The sequence below is a fragment of the Saccostrea echinata genome, unplaced genomic scaffold (genome assembly GCF_033153115.1).
Source record: "Saccostrea echinata isolate AGI-Se365-2 ecotype Australia unplaced genomic scaffold, CSIRO_AGI_Sech_v1 ptg000029l, whole genome shotgun sequence".
Taxonomy (NCBI): domain Eukaryota; kingdom Metazoa; phylum Mollusca; class Bivalvia; order Ostreida; family Ostreidae; genus Saccostrea; species Saccostrea echinata.
This window is the reverse complement of record NW_026889778.1, coordinates 17,934,226-17,952,360: the sequence shown is the minus strand read 5'-3', so window position 1 is coordinate 17,952,360 and position 18,135 is coordinate 17,934,226. Positions and strand designations below refer to the sequence as shown.

Below are 18,135 nucleotides of genomic sequence, written 5' to 3'. Positions count from 1 at the left end.
ACTGAAGGATCGCATTTACTGCTTGGTTAGCGATATGTATAGGGACAGTCTCCAAAGTGTGTGAACATTTCAAATTGATGTGTATTTTATATTATTTCTTGATTTATTTAGTATAAAGTAGAGGGGAAAAAAGATGAATAAATCCACCATGTTTTGTGTTAATACGGCTCGGGGGGCATTATTGAGTACTATCTTTGAGCATGTTGAGATCTAGGCACAAGATTTTGCTGAGTTTGCAGATACAACTTTGAACTTTTAAAAATTGATATAGTACTGCAGGTTAAGACGTCTGTTTAAAAGGGGAGGACAAATTGATTTACTTTTTACAGATGGGGGAATGAGATATTTAGATAATACTTTTGTTAGTTGATGGGAATTCTCAATATTAATTGCCTTCAATGTTGCCTTGAATTGAATTGAAATTTATCTAAAACTGTTGGAAAAATAAAAAAAAAAAATCTAATGTGTGGAATGTCATTGAGTAAATTCCAGACCCTCTTTGCACTTTTTTCAAAGTTCAAGAATCACAGATAACTTATGGATTATGACCCCATTAATGTGTTTTTGGAAACAGAAAAAAGAATCAGCAACTTTGTCTTGTTTTTTTTTTATACTATAAAAAAAGATTATGATAACACTGTTGTATGCATTATCCTTTTGAACTGAATTTAATTTAAAGAATCAAGAAGTAAGATGCACATTAGTAAACCACCTTCCTCTGTTTTAAAACAGCAGTGGCACAGATTTAGAGCTGCGGGTATTTTTTCTCATGCACTTAGTGCTCACTTCATTCTAATGAACAGATGTCTCGGGAGATAGGGGCGCTATAAATACAATGTACTTAGAATCGTAGTCTGCAGGCTATTGATTAGTTGTCTTGTAACAGTGCCTAGTACACAGTAGCAGTACTAATTGTAAGGATGTGCTCAGCAGCTCAACCTACATATATAATCAGTTACCAGGGCTTTCAAAGAGATTAGAAACAGGCGGTACTTTTACAAAAATAGGAGGTATCTTGTGAAAGCAATTTTAATTAAATATGTTGCTGAATTTTTCTCAGTCGAATATTTTGGCTGGCATAATCATGACTTCAGCCAGGTAAAAGTACTGGGTACCAGCAGATTTCGAAAGGCCTGCAGTTACTAATTGACTTGACATTGAAACAGACATAACAGCAAATTTTAGAAAAACCCACATTTTAAATGATAAATGATAGTTTTAAAAAATTGGGTGTAGTTGAATAGTATCATTCAATCTTCTTTTAAATTATTTCAAGTGCATTTTTGTTGAGAAGATAACAAATAGAATATTTCGTGACAGGCTGTGTTAGTCTTGCCTGGATTTTCCACAGATAGTAAGATAAGCTTGCTGGAGTTATCTCTCTTTACATCATATAATTTTCCTTCTTTCAGCCCAAGTTAACATCCAGGGACCTTCTAGATCTTGTGGCATCCCACTTCAAGTTAAAAGAAAAAGAATATTTTGGTTTATGCTATCAAGATGACACGTGAGTATATGTGTTCTTAGAAAGGGGTTAAAAAAATAAATAATCTATGTGCTGAGACAAGCAGGAAGAAAAAGATGATAGGCTGTAATGGACAAAATATTTCTGGGGACACCCATTTGAAGATTTCTAGTGATTTATCCTGATAAAGTGTCTGCTCTGGTATCATGTGTTTGTATCTTTGTGTATCTTTGTTAGCTAAAAGGCAAATGTTTGGTGTTGTGTTTCAAATTTACACAATTGTCAAAAAAATCCAGTTATTAATAAATAAAGTCTGCTTTGGACCAGTTTTAGTGAATGACTTTAAAAGAACCTGTTGAAAGTAAAAAGTGGCAATTAGGGCTTCTTAAAATTTGAATAAGATGTGGCCTAGATAAAGACAGAAGAGGGTCAATTACTTTAATTGGAAATTGAATCGGAAACCATTTCCGGAAACCGTTTTCACTGAAGCTGAAAATGAAGGCCTAGTCTGGTGCATCTCTATTGAAAACAGAGAAAGAAAAGAAAACCATTATTGTGTAGACAGATATTTAATCCCCACGAAAAAGTTAGAAACTCGGTGGAGCAATGCTAATGCTGGAGACGTAGGAGCATGAACATGTTAGAGCACTTAATGAATATAAGTAGTGGCATAGCCACCCACATATCAGCGGGACAAGGGGGTCTGATTCATACCTGTAGGAAAACCTAGATAGGTAAGCACACAAAAGGGGGGAAAGGGTCATAGATAAGACTTGGAAAGGGGAATCTAAGAGTCTCACTTATATATTTAGCAGGGCAAACAAGGACAAGATGAAGGAGGGGGGGGGGGTTATGATTCACATCTGATGGGTTAGCACATGAGGGAAGGGTCATACACAAACCATTGAAAAGAGAAGGGGGTGTCTAAGAGATTCATGGTTGGAGAGTGTGTTGTACAAGTTGTCATTGATCATGATATGTTAGATATCAAGATTCAGTGAGGGGATCAGATTAAAATCTTTGATGGAAGACAAAGTGGATCAGAACAGATCAAGGATAAATGCAGTGAGAGGTTAGAAATAGGAGGAGAGGGTCTAGTTGTATCTGCGGAGATTCATTGTGGTTGTATTTTTGGGTGCATCAGACAAGATATTTGAGATACCAGAAAGCCTCAGAGGGGTGGAGCCACTGTGGAGGTTTGTTCAGGGTCATAGGATATCACATTGTTCAGAGGCACAAAAGTTCTCTTGACATGCTAGGGAAACATGGAATATTGTTGGGTTTTAAGTATATCAGGTATTCAATAGAATTCCTGAACTAATTAGTGTATTAGACTATTAGTAATTAACAATTGCATTTATGTGACCCAGCCATGACACACCATGTTGAAATGTATAACATGATTGGATATTTATGGATATATACATATACACACCTATGAGCTTTTAAGAAGATTTGCAGTATGTACATATGCATTCGTTTGATCACGTTATTATAAATCACACATGTACTTTTGACATGAAATTTCAAAATTGTTTAAATTTGGAAAGGCGTGCTGGCAGTAACAACAAAAGTGAAATTTAAAGCTATAAGATCTTAGCTTTATTTACACGTACCCCGTTACATTAGTTACAGAAATAATGTCTCTGTTGTGTATGGAATAGTATTTGTATACCCTTTGACATCATCATTCCAATCATAGCTTTAAAAGTAAAATTTAAATAATACTAAAACTATTCCAAGCATGAAATATTATATAGAAAATTTAGGACCCCTGCACTTACTGAGGTAGTTAGTTATGGGACCTGTGTACGAATAGAAGTACATATTTACTATAGAGGAAAACTATGAATCAGTTTTTATTTCATGTTTTTATTATCATTACACCCTTATGTCCATTGACGTCACCAACAAGCTGTGGTTTGTCCTGATAGGGGGATAAATGAAAACGTCTTAAATCTGATTGGATATTCCCAGTGTGACATAGCTTTCTGTGGCTGGATTTTGTGAATGATTTGGAGATACTAGGAACTGAATACTTGACATAGTCACAAGGTTTAGTGGTTGTCCACTACAGCCACTTCTATTGTTGGATATAGGTGAATTTTGTTTCCTTAGTGAGTGGACTTGCTAATAGATTTGTTGTGTAGGTTAGGGCAGTTGTTTGTACACGATTTCTGACCAACACCTACATGTTCTACAGTATTGTTCAGAAGGTTGGACATAAACCAGTGTTGTGTACTGTGTAACAAATTTTAGGACTTAATTTTCCCAATTTCTGTAGCAAGTGATAGAATTGCAGGTAGGAGATTAGAATTTTCGTCCAAGGTATTTAAGTCCTTATTAACTGATGAAATATCTTAGATATGATAGTGGAATTATAAATGTAGCATTATTATAATTATTTAAAATGAGGATCCCTAGATCATAAAGAATGACTTTTCTATGTATGAATTCTGAAGTTAACAGCAACTGCTCTGTGTAGAAAGAATTTACTAACTGCTTATTTTGATGCACCAGAAGTTCCTTTATAATTAAGGGAATTTTCAACCATAAATCAGAGCATTAAATTATACAGGGCTATGAATAAAGAGAGAATACTGATGTTGTGTGTTTATCTACTGATGCTCATAGCCGTTGTAAAAAGGTTTCATTGTATTTTTTTGAAATTTCATCGCTATCTGTATTAAACTTTAAATAGTCTACACTACTTTGTGCATTTACATGGCTATCTGCCATTTTAAGATATTCCTAGGCATGTTCAGTACATTCAGGTTTGTCCATACATCACTGTATGTTGTTGGGAGTCAGTACACCTCTACAGTCTATTCCCTCCTTTGATACCGTGATTTAATGTTACGTTTACTCTCGGAAGGGACAAGACCCTGGATGAAAGAAAGAGTCTAACCTCTATGACCTTTACAAGGTCACGCAAGTTAAAATGGCTTTGTGTCTGTTAATGTAAATAGATGGAGGGCATTCCAAGGTCGTATGATAAATATGCTTGTCTCCTTGATGTAGCATTATATGGAGGTCATGATAGTTTTGGGCGGGACTATCTTTTGAAGATGAATAATTGTGTAATCTGCACCTTTTTGTTATTTATGATAAATAAGTTTTTGAGATTTATGAAGTCCTTGAGGGACCTGAATTTTGATTTAAAGCCAGTGAATTGTTTTCTTTTCTTTTAAAATAAAATGATTATACTAATGTATCTGAGAAAAAGTGACCTCCTTGAGCTCATCTTAAATTTTATGATATTCAGTGGATTTATAGGTGAGGTAAACTGTACATTAACGTGTTTTCAACAAAACTGATGTACTCATAGATGTTTTGTAGACACTATGATTTTTGCCTGTTTTACATAGACTGGATGATTCCTTAATTAACACAGTGCTGAGTGCTTTATGTATGTGCATGCTCGATTGGTCAGACAGACAGACTGTTTAAATGACCAGCCAAGAAAAACCTGCATTAACATGCTTTATATAAAGTACATCTGGTTGTACATGGTCAATTGGCCGAACTCTATTGTGAATGATTAAAAGAATGTTTGTGCTAACAGGTATATATGTATTAGAAATGTATGGCCTCAGCCATGTTTGATTATGGGGAGGGTATTTATACTAGACTTATTTTTCTGTTTACAGCGGGCACCAGAATTGGCTGAATTTAGAAAAGAGAGTTTTAGAGCACGAGTTTGTCCGCAGGGCTGGAACACTGGTTTTAATTTTTGCTGTTAGGTGAGAATATAAATTAAAAAAAAAAATGTTTGAAAATTGATTGATGATTTTTTTTTTCAAAATTGTTATTTAAGTACTTGCATGGTCAAAAGGAAAATTAATTTATAGTACCGGTATATATTAAATGAATATTTCTAATGCAAAGTCTCAGAATAAAAAAAATATATATATCCATGATAACGGACTTATATTGTAAATTCAGTTAGGATACTTTAAAGACTGAGTAAATCTCTCATCCACTTTTTTGCAGGTTTTATGTTGAGAGTATAGCCTCACTGAGAGATATTCAGACTGTTGAAGTTTTTTTCTTAAATGCCAAACAAGCAATATTTAAGGTGAGTTTATTTCTATTCTGTCTAATCCTATAACAGATAGAAGGGGGGATGAGTGGCAAATATGTTTAGTTAAAAAAAACAAACAAACATGAAACACCTCCCACCTTCCCTTCTAAATCACTAAAACATGAAACATTGTGATTGTTAATTTATTTTGCTCATCAGAGAAACTGCTCCATGTTCCAAAAACTGAAATATATGCAACAATCACTTCCTGTCTGCAATGAGAAAATCTTAAAAAAATGACAGTTTTTATTCCCTTGATTGAAGACTGCAATATTGGAGGATGGCTCATTCCCAAAAATTTGGAAACATTTTTATTCCCCAGCATAAAGTGCTTAAAGTTCTCACCAAACTTGATGGAGTGTAAAATGTTAAACTGTTCCCAATTCATCACCATGCAATTCAGAGCATTGAAGTCATTTGAATTCACTTTCAAAGCAGACACACCAGTCATAAATTGCCTCAATGCATGTGAATTTCTGCAGTAATATGAGGTCTTTTATGATTTGTAGAACATGAAAAGTTAATTTGATGAAATTGACGTTGTTTTCAGAGAATTATATGTTTGCTGTTGTTGCTGTTAAACAACTTCAGAACCCCCCCCCCCCAAAAAAAAAAAAAATATATATATATATATATTCTATAATGTTTAAAATCATTTGTAGACCAGATTTCTCCATATGTTCTTTATCTGAAGATATATTTACAACAGCAATACAAGAACAATTGGCTAAAATGTTACCTGTCTTTGTTTGCATGCAGATATGTCATCTTGTAAACACACATGAGAGGAACCAAAAACATCATAGTCTTTTATGAAGCATTTTAAAGATCAGAAAAGAAAAGAAGCATTATTGAAACTCAAGCATGCATAAATTTTGTATATAATTTTGTATTTGATGTATATTAGTATCAATATGGCTTTATTTGACAAACCAGGTGACATGTTTTAAAAGGGTTCTGTGCACTGGTAAATTTTCTAACTTAATTGTATCATGAATCAAGATAGATTTAAGAAGAAAAAAAAGATTAAAATTTGTGTAATATTTTGTTACAGGGGCAGATAGAGTGCGACAGTGAGACGATATTTGAATTAGCAGCCTATGTTTTACAAGTCACTCATGGAGATTACACCAGGTAAGGGAGTTAATCTGTAAAGTAACAAGCAAAGGGACGTAACTGATTTTGAGGCGTTAAAAAAAAAGAATACAAATTAAGTGCAAGGAATTTTGAGGGCAAATTTTTGGCTCTTCGTTTGATGTAAAAATCCAAACACATATGAAATAGTTAAAAACTTGAAATGATCGATATCTACTGACTGGATTGAAGCCAGTATTGGTTTTGATTTATTGCTTGTTTTTAGGAGGCGAAGGTGATAAATTAAACCAGTTTTTCTGAATGTCATCGTTTTTTGGTGAACTTTCATGAAATTTTTCATGTCAGATAAAAACTGAAATGATTTGCTTTGGAAATCCCGAATGAGCCTTACACAGACTTAATCACAAAGACGTATGTTGATGATTCTAAAGCATAAAATAAGTGAATTTGGTATTTTATGTAGTACAGTACCATCCCATGTTTTCGTAAACAAACTTTACCGTAATAAAGGACAAATCCTAAAATTGAGGAAGTTTGGGAAAAGAAATCAAAACCTTCCAAAGACTTTTATTTATGCTTTAAAACGTGTGCTTCATAGTCTGTCAGTTGATTAGTTTAAATTCTACGATAACATGAGATTCTGCTAAGTAAGTCACATTTTGTCACATGCAAACCTATATTTCTTATACTTTAGCCATTTCTCAGACATGAACATGTCTATCACCTAGTCTCTAGGGTCGTAGGAAATGGGCTTCACTTTGGCTGCTGCTGTTGGTTAACCATTGTTTGTACTGTATATATAGTATCATTCAATGTCATCATCATATTTTCTTGCACACTGTACGGAAATTGAAATCTCGTTTATGTAGCACTGTATGCAATTAGATATGATAATGAGACAAGCATCTCACAAATTCTAGATAAAAAAAAATCATGTAAGAATTAAAAGAAACTAGAGCAGAGCTCGTTGCAAAGCAACGAGTAGGTCTTCCGTTGGAGCAGCGAACAGGAAGAAGTGACCTTGAGTCAAGGTCATGCCACATTCTAAGGTTATAAGCAATCTTGTAAGGGGTATCAACTTGCAATGTCTCACCAGTAGAAAGACAGTTAAGGAATGTTATTTCTCCGTTGATGACCTTGAACTCGTTCAAATGACCTTGCATCAAACCATGACACACTCCGGTTATAAGAAAACCCCATCTATGTGTAACCGACTCGACAAGTTAACACATGTTCTTTCAGACCATTCATCCAGTCAAAACATTCTTTCCTTAGTGACCCTAAATTTAATCAACATGGCCGTAGGAACCGAGGGGGGCATGCCCCCCCCCCAATAATTTTGCCGATATATAGATTACAATAGTAGACATAGATACTATAGCTTGTGCCACCTCAATAAAAACGTCTGATAACCTTCTTTTTTTTTTTTTTTTTTTGCTTGTCAAGGAATTTTTGGTAGTTGGTGACCTTTTTTTTTTTTGCTTGTCAGGAAATTTATGGTAGTAGTGCCCCCTCATCTGTCAACTGAAAATGTATGGCTGTGCCCCCTCCCCCCCCCCCCCAAAAAAAAAAAAAACTAACTGAATTTGCTTCCTATGGGCCTGATCAAGGCAATGATACACTCTGTATGATATCAGCGATACCCTTTTGTGTGTTTCGGACTTGACAAGTTCACAGTTTGCATTTATTGCATGATAGTGAGGGAGACATGAAGATTTCTTCGCCCATAAAAAATCATATTCCTCGAGGGCAACATGAAGATTTCTTCGCCCATGAAAAATCATACTCCCCGAAGGCAACGCCAGAGGGAAATATGATTTTTCATTTGCGAAGAAATCTTTATGTCTCTATTATGCAATAAATTGTTTATGATACCGAATTAACCAAAATGCAGGAATTACAAAGGAGATCCAATGAATAAAGCAAACATGCATTTGATGAGAACGATATGAAAGAGATGTAAGTTACAGGTACACCAATAGCCTCGTTTCATTAAAAAAAAATTCCAACGTGACAAGTTTGTGTGATCACACCAGTAACATTCAGACACCATTACATTTTTACACATTTAAATCGACATAATCAATCAACGATAATATGTTGACGGTGCGACCGTTGGGCGAGTGCATTGTTCACTTAATTTTAAGATCCGCCTCTTCAAACAGCACGAGACATTTGGAACGTCTAGACTGTGACGTCTCATGGCGTATGTTAGCTGTACTTCCATAAACGAATTTTGAAAAGTGCAAACATTTAAACAAAGAACGTTTAATCTACTATCTGTATGCAATTCCATTAATTAAGGTGATTTTTTGGGGTGAATTTTTAGTTGTTGTTACCGCGCGAACGAAGTTAGCAGCGTCGCTATAAACAATCTAACTCCTCACTCGTTTAATTGTGACGTCACAATCGTGAAACACGACGTTTTGTTGCAGGGCAAACATGATGGACACGTGACTTTCTCGGCCAATCAAATTCTATTTTACTAGTGATTTTTCACTTGTAAGCTAGTTTTCACAGAGGTATAATAAACGTTTTTTTAGACCATACATCGAAATAAATTATCATAATTTCTATAGTCGTAATTTATTAGGTTCAACTCACTGCTTTAAAGGATCATTGTAAATGTTTTATGCCCGATTTGGATACTGAACAACGTGTGAATTTTTAAACACTGATGCCCCCATATGGCATCTTATGGCAAAAGTTAAAGTTTCTCAAATGCAAGTCAAACTCCATGGTCAAGATCAAAAGATAAAAAAATGTTATTACCCAAATAAAGGTCTTGAACAAAGAATATACTGTGAAATATATACTAGTATAGCAGCAACAGTTTAAAAGTTATTGCCAAGGTTAATTTCTTTAAAAGGTCAAACTCCAAGGTCAAGGGATCATAATTGTTTGTACTTGAGGGAAGGTCTTAATTGTTACAAGGAATACACATATGGTTTTAAAAAAGCCTTAGCACCAACTGTTCAAAAGTTAAAACCAAGGTTAAAGTTTTTCAAAAGTAGGACATACTCAAAGGTCAAGGTAAAATGGTCAAAATTAAAGGTATACAATGACAGGCCTTGTCACAAGAAAATTACCTATGTAATATAAAAGCCCTAGTACTAGTCATTCAAAAGTTATTGTCAAGGCTAAAGTTGTTTAAAAGTTGGTCAAACTCCAAGATCAAGGTGAAATGGTCAAACATATTTATACCCAAGGAGGAGACTTATCACAAGGGATACAGATGTGAAGTATAAAAGCCATAGCACCAACTGTTCAAAAGTTTTGGCCAAGGTTATAGTTTGGTAAAATTTTGCGAAAGAGGATCAAACTCCAAGTTCAAGGTCAAGAGGTCAAATATGTTGGTACCTGAAGGAAGTCCTTGTTACTAGGAATACACATAAGAAATATGAAAGCAGTAGTTCCAACCAATCAAATTTTATGGGCATAGTTTTTTGCGGACAAAGAGGCTAACACTGTCTAACAGATAAATAGACAGGTGGACAGGACAAAAACTGTTTGCCCCCCGGATCTTCGATTACAGTAGCATAAAAAAATGTCGGCGTCTTTGGGTTTTCGCATTGGCCTTAAATCTGAAAATCCAAAGGATTACAAGGTGCATTACGATACGCTTTCACATCATGTTCTATAACCCAGAGCATATTGTCTGCAAAGATAAATATTTAATTCAGTATTTAATTAGCTATGCATAATTATCTATGTTGTTTTAAAAAGAAAACATAAAAAAAATATTTTTTTTATATTTTTCGATGTAGAGATATGCAGAAAATGTTTTCCTATTTTAAGTCCTATCGCAATACATATTTAAAAGAAAGTGTGTGTTGGAGGGGGGGGGGGGTCATTACATTTTTGCTGGGATTCGCCTATGTATGACCGTAGAGAAACAAAGAGTGGGGAGGGTGCAAGCAGCAACTAAATCAAAATTTACATATTAAAACTACAGCAAAAGACTATTTTCAGAAGGTCTGCCCCCCCCCCCCCCCCCCCGGTACAATCCGTACAACGGACCTGTGAAAAAAATACTGATCCTACATTCAGAGTCCCAGGGCACCAGGAAAGAGTGGCAAAAAGAGAATATCGGTTTATTTCAGTCTATAAGTCGAATCAAAATATCTTTTCCTCAAGAGTCTTCTTTCTTTGAGTTCATCCCAGTGATCGTGTGATTTATTTCATTTATTTTACGTTCTGTACTGGACTTGGAAAATGAGGACATCTTTAGGTTCCTGAGCTGGCCTTGAAGCCCGCAGAACAGATTTTCTGCTTTATGATAAATTCAAGTGATATGTAATCCGGTATTAATTTTGTGTTGCTTTTTTTAATGTTAATTTCATCAAGAAATATGAAAAATTAATGTTTTAACTATACACAGTGAGGCATTTTTTGTGTGGAACGATTATCAAATGGGGTTTTCACGATTTTTTCATATGGTACACATGATGAGTAAGTGCAATAAATATAATTTGTGGAAAAAATGTCCAACAAGCCCCGGGGTTGAATATCGGGGGGGGGGGGGTCTGTCCACAAGTACCTTTTGTCAAGCCTGTAGAAAGCAATTTCAGTTTTTTTGGAGGGAGGGGGGCAAATAGAAATTTCAACAGGTACTTGTACTCGATTTTTTCCTATGGTACACATGATGAATAAGTGAAATAAATATAATTTGTGGAAAAAAATGTCCAACAAACATCGGGGTTGAATTTGGGGGGGGGGGGATCCTGTCCACAAGTACCTGTGGAAATTTCTTGATACGTAAACAGAATTTAAAAGCATGTATAAGACATCAATTGAAGGGGAGAGGGCACGGCCGTAATTAAAAGTTACACAGAGACTAGGAAGGAATGAACTGTCATTAAATTTTGGTTAAGAACTATTACCTAAACTCTTCACTTTCACATTTTCAATTACAGATTCTTGTTTTTTCAAAAGCTACACATGTACATTGATATGTATCTATTAGATGCATAAATTATGTTATTAATCATTTTATCTTAAAGGAAAAGTAAAAATCTCAATCAAACTTGTTCCGCATATTATGCTCTCTGATTCATTACTCAGCAGATGTTTCAAATACATAGACTGCAGACTGCAGGTGTGATAAATTCACAGCATGCAGCTCCAGCCTTAATTCCAACTTTGTTCCAAAATATTATTATTCAACGCGAAAAATTAGAATTAGCCGATAGAATATTTTGAATCACTTCGGAAATGCTGCCGTAACACCAGACTGAGTTCACAATATCGAGTGATTTTGATTGACAGGTGTAGCGCCGTTGTGCATGGATTTCGTGTAACTATACATGTACTGCAGATTGTGGTTGAAAATAATAAACAAACAGATCTAAAGAAAAGATATTGTATACTGTACATATATTTGTTAAGAACCAGTTCATTCATGAAACGAATTTAGTCGTATTATGTGGGCCCATGTTAGATTTGACAGGTTGATTTACTAGTAGAAATTCAATGGACCAAAGTCATTTAGGGTATTCCGAATCACCCCGCATATCGCGACTCTCGGTAATTTACCTTACCGCTGTACCTCGCACGACACATGCACAGGTGTGACAACCAAACAGTCATTATTAGTAAGGTCTATACTTATTGCATACAACAAATAAAGAGGTAAACATAATGCGTTAACTAAAAGAATTAATTATTTTAATTCATTAACTTCCTACCCTTTTCGAAGAAAATGCCCGTGTAGAAACGTTGCATGGTATTTCTCATCGATGTCGTGGCGTTGTTGGTGGATGAAACATGGCATATAAGGTATCGATAGAACGGCAATTTTATAAGCTTTTGTGAGTATTATTTGTTTTTTTATAACACCTCAAAAATATACTAGTTATGGCCGCATTTGTAGCCCCCTATAGTTTCGAACCACGTGTGTACATGCCCCTAGCCAAATAAATTGCACACGCTACATGTATATGTCAGATTATTATTTTTTTTTATAACATTGTTTTTCTTAAATGCAAGGGGTATGAAAGTAATGATTTGACAAAGCAAGAGCTATAATAAGACTATCCCGGGTCCCGGTATACACTTGATCAGTGTTGATCAATGTTGATATGTACGAGTACACGTATGCAGTGATATACGTCATTCTTGATAATCATGAAATCTAAACATGAGTTGGTTTAATTCCTTTTCACAATTTTTTTTATCATCATTATATCATTATTTGGTAGCCTACTCGTAGAATTATGACAGTTCAATGTTAATTATTTGCATTAAAAAAATCACATAGGTAAAAAAAAAATTACATAATCATCATGATTATATTTACAGGACAACAATTTACAATCAGGTAATTTCAGAAAGTAAATATTATGTTGGTATTTGCTTTTCTGCATGATCCGCCTCTGAGAACGCTGTTTTATAGTGTGTCTACAGAAGGGGGGGGGGGGGGGCTTTAATAACTTAATAAAAAAACCAACAACATTCAACAAGAAAATAATTCTTTTTATTTTTTGATACTTTTGGTAAACAATACCAACTACAGGTAAACTTCGTTATCTCGACATCGACGGGACCATCGGAAAATGTCGAGATATCCGAGGTGTCGAGATATCAGAGTTGATACTTGACGTCCAAGATTTCACAGCATAGCAAAGCAGACAAGCTTATTATATGTACATGACTTTAATATCGACTGTAGCTCAACATATTTCAGAATTCCCTCTATTTTTATTAAAAATCTAAGATATTATTTTAAAAATCTTGTTTATAAAACGTGTTCTTAATCGAAATCTTTCTAAATTCACAAAGTTTCAGCACAAAGTTACAGCATTGAGCTGCATTCGCGTGTAACTTGCCTTTTCGTCAGAACAGGATACGAATTGCGCTCTATAAACTTCGAACCGTATAAAGTCGACATCCGATATACGGTAAAAAAATTAAATGTGGATTATTTTTGTCTTATTTCATTCAGGAAGAATGTACATTAAAATAAATTTTTTTAAGAGATTTGTGTATCTAAACTAGCGTAGTGATGTTACAGATGCACGAATTACGGCTGATTCGGTCAATCGTGTCGTTAATTGGATTGTTTCCTGTTGAATACATTTTAACTTCAAAATATCATTAAAACATTTTTTTTTAATTCCTTAGTTTGAATTTTTCAGTGTGTTTGTTATTCATTGTAATTTAGTTATCTTTTTTTTTCAAATTTTTTTCAAATTTAAAAGTTATGTTACGTTTCGATATAAATAACATTCTGTACATTGACGCAGAATCGTGTAGATTTAGCAATGATATTACCCAAGCTCAATTAACTTCTCAAAGACGCCGAAGGGGCTTGGGATTCACCTACAAATACAGTCTATAAAATTAATTAAGCAGCATGCAGTCAAAACATGGGTGTGAAAGGTGTGAAACTTTGACGACGTCGAGATGCTCGGAGTCGTCCGAGCGTGACGAGCGACCCTATCTGACAAACAGTTAGGTTCAGTAGAGCAGAAAATTGCCGATGTCGACATATGACAGGTAAATTTTGCTCTTGGGACTGTGAATATACGTCGAGATAACCCGGGTTGTCGACATTACCGAGGTTGACATATCAGAGTTTTTGCAAATCATTTATATAGTAAATACTGCCGGGACCGCGGAAGGATGTCGACATATCCCAGGTTGTCGACATATCCGATGTCGAGATACCGAAGTTTACCTGTAATTCATTAATTATAATGTTGTTATCTGACTGTTTTTAGCCATTTACCTGGTGATTCGAAATACCCGGAAGTGACCTGCAATACACTAAAAAGGTGATGTAAATATAACCCCTGTCAAGGCCGCTGTATCGTAGATAGACTCGCCGTGTAATGTAGATTTGATTTCTCATTGAATTGGCTTTCCTTTAATACCAACCAACCATTTATAAACTTGTTAATAAAATCGTTTACCGTCAAAATGTAAAAAGTGATTCGGAATACTCTAAATGTACTCGTTATAAAAACAACTCATTATCATCTCAGTGGACCGATAATTTACTTCAAAATAAGCTATAGATCAATAAAATTGATTTCAGATTAACCAATATTTTGTTGCAAAGATAATGTAAAACAGAGACCGGGGATTTTGTATTTCTCTGTATTTTAAACACTCGATATGCGTACATTTGGGGCGCTCTTGCATATACATGTACACTTGTACATTCGAATTCATGATCGTGCTTATAAAAAGAGGATGTTCTGTACTTGCATGCATGTATGTATGTATGCATGTATCCGTAAAACTTTTCGATTTTCCCGAGAATTCATCCTCACAATGTCAATTAAGGTTCCGAAATCACATGTGAGGATGCCGAGAATTGAAAAAGTCACCTCCACTTACAATTATCATGCATGTGTACATGCAGTTTAAAACACGAGACAGAAAAATAAATTGTTGCAAACTTAATGGTTAAGTTGGCAATTAAAATGCGGAAAACTTGAAATGAATAAATGCACGGGCGGTAAGGATTGATAAAAATAAGCGTGAGATAGAGTAAAATAAAATAATATGTAAGATTCGAAATGATTTCAAACCCAATTTTCCATTAATCGCTATGAGTACACAATGTATTTTAATACCGATATGACCCCGGCTCTCTGCGGCCACGTGTGCACGAAGACTGGGTTACAAAGCGACAGAGCAGAATGTAAACTGTGCTGTAAGAAGGCGTGAATTATTGTATGTTTAAATGTATTATTTGATGTATATAGTTTAATATTTAATGAAAAATTAAATGAAGAAACAATTAAGAGACTGATAGTAAAAATTATACTTTACACAAGTATTAATACTTAATACTCCATCCCTAATTGCAATCATTTGCCTTAGCACCTTTTCAATTACAATTGGAATAGAATACAATTACACGGGACAGAGAAATAAATTGTTTGTTTGTTTTTTTAAATCGTATTTCTGTGTCGACAGTGAACAGGCCGGTAAAAGCGATTAAAATTCGAAATGATTTTATGCACTAGTGTTTGAAATTAAGACTAAATCAAAGATGCAATTACACGGGACAGAGAAATAAATTGTTTTTTTTTTTTTTTTTTTTTTTTTTTTTTTAATCGTATTGCTGTGTCGACAGTGAACAGGCCGGTAAAAGCGATTAAAATTCGAAATGATTTTATGCACTAGTGTTTGAAATTAAGATTAAATCAAAGATGAGATTAAGTTATCTTAAAGATTCAATATAAATTTAAAAAACACAATGTTTCATTAGTTGTTGTTTCTACACGATGGATTTAAAACGTGATCACAGTCTTCACAGATATTTGTTTTGTTTACATGGTTTATGACCGCAGGTGGCTGGTCGATGGTGACCTCGGCAACGTGGGATCGCGGGTTGTGTTACATAACTAAAAACATTTAGGTGAACATGGAGAAATGCGTACTGTTAATGATCATTAATTATTCGATGCTTAAAGTTTAATATTACTTATATAGTTATATAGATACATTTAATTCCTTCCTTTATTTGAAGACGTGTTCCCTTTAAATCTAAATTAAAAAAGAAAAGAAAGTTGTAAAGAATAATTTATGAGTGAACCACAGAACACGTTTAAAACCTTATTTAGAAGAAAATTAGCATTAAATACAGTAGGGTATATAATTTATTGCAAGTTTGTTAAAGTTATACACATGAAGAGTTCCGATTTACTTGCCGAATGAAAACGCTTACCTGTTTACGGGACCTGCTTTTTACCTACATATTACGCAATACTCGAACAAAACAACATTTGTATGAGATCAATAAGGTGTTAAAGAACAACTTTAATTCCGAAAGCCATATCGAAATATTTACCGTTTTTGAGTTATAAAGCGAAAAATTTCAAAGGCTCTAGATCCCTAATTTTAGGGGCCAGCCCCTTTTAAATGATATCAAATGAAAGCTCTTGCTATTATGCACAACTTTTATTCTACATGTTTTAACAAAATATTTTTAGTTTTAAAGATATAAAGGAAAATATGTCAAAATTTTTGCTCTTTTCCGCGTTCTAACTTTTGACCCCTCTCTAGCGCCATTTTTAATGCAAAAATCAAAAAACAAAAACCGATGTGCACAACTTCAATGCTTCTTCTTTTCAATTTCAAAGGGTTTTGTGCTCCAATTATTACAGTCTCAGAGCCTTTGTCTGGAAACCAGAGGCATAAAAATTTCAATCAAAGGGGAATAACTCGTGAACAGAAGGTAATTTCCGAATTGTATTACAGTATTCTGAGAGTGTTTTGCAAAGTCTAAAAGCTCTGAAAATTTGAATAAAATCCGTTCAGAAATGAGGAAGATATGAAGCTTCAAAGTTGGCGTCTAGGAAAAAAAAAAAAAGAATAATAAGAATAATCTTAACCATCAGAATCAGTAGAAGGTCTTCCGTTGGAAACGGAAGACCTTAAAAAAAGGAACAGAATTCCATGTATTTTGAGAATTGTTGCTGATATGACTTTATTTACGTTGATAAACTTTTAAGATCTTTTTTCAAAGAGTTTTAATCATAAAATCTGACATTTGAGTCTCAATCAAACAAACTTAATCTAGGGGTAAGAAGATAGTTGATTATTTCTATAAAAATTAGCAGCAGGAAATGGGGAACATGCTACTTTGCCCTGCCAGTGGTGACCTATATATCCCCCACAAAAAAGTCAGTGAATGACTAATTAAAGTTTGTGTCTTAAAAATAGCAGCAGGCAAGGAAGCGTTGTTTTAAATTTTAATGTAATATAGTTTTTCTTTCTTTCTTTTTTTTTTTAAATAATTTGTTCATATGGTTAGTGAAAGTGGTCACTTATTTATTTTGTTTGTTTGTAGTGATGAAAATGCCAGGCAAGACCTCAAGAAATTACCAGTGATACCTACGTATATTCTCAGGGAGCACCCCTCTATACAGTATTGGTAAGTAGCACTGAGATCTGAGGTACCGATACATGCTTTGTTAGGAAACAGTGCCATGAAATACTTACATTGTGTAATACACATGTAATGATCATCTAAAACTGAGTTGTATCATCTGATGTTGGACTTTTTAAATTAAAAAATAGGATCCTGAAATTTTGTATCTAAGATTTAAGATTTTAATTTTTTTTTTCTTCCCAAATTCAAATTATAAAATCTGACGTAAGAGAGGTGTAGGGAATTAGTAAATATGGTACAATTTTGCCTTATTGCAAAACTCCAAAAAGAAGTGTGCACATGCAAAAATTACCATTATATGACATGGCCGTGATGCCTAGTAGGATAAAAGTTGATACTAAAATTTGTGAGTTCTTGTAAGTATCTTGGATTGAAGTCAAAAAACATCTTAATTTTGTTATCTTTGGCCAGTGAGTTTACTGTTTTGTGTGAAAACTTAATTGTTTTCTGTGCATTGCAAAGCTTCCCCATCATCGATCACAGAAAGTTGTTTAGCAGGGAGATTGGTAAAAAAGGGAAATTGTGATGCAGTTTTAAGAGCAATTAACAATTTGGAATACAGTGTTATGGATGGTGCGTAGC

At 34.3% G+C, this 18,135-nt stretch overlaps 1 protein-coding gene across 7 annotated transcripts in view; it reads left to right on the top strand.

Annotated features, from left to right (window-relative positions):
* Positions 1-18,135, top strand: part of LOC133195661 (FERM domain-containing protein 4A-like) — a 63,063-nt gene that overhangs the window by 18,230 nt on the left and 26,698 nt on the right. For all 7 annotated transcript variants that reach the window (XM_061331552.1, XM_061331551.1, XM_061331549.1 and 4 more), the window contains exons 3-7: positions 1,413-1,507; positions 5,116-5,208; positions 5,459-5,543; positions 6,604-6,683; positions 17,452-17,535. In XM_061331552.1, coding sequence (XP_061187536.1) covers positions 1,413-1,507; positions 5,116-5,208; positions 5,459-5,543; positions 6,604-6,683; positions 17,452-17,535 — 437 coding nt within the window. The remainder of the gene's footprint in view (positions 1-1,412; positions 1,508-5,115; positions 5,209-5,458; positions 5,544-6,603; positions 6,684-17,451; positions 17,536-18,135) is intronic.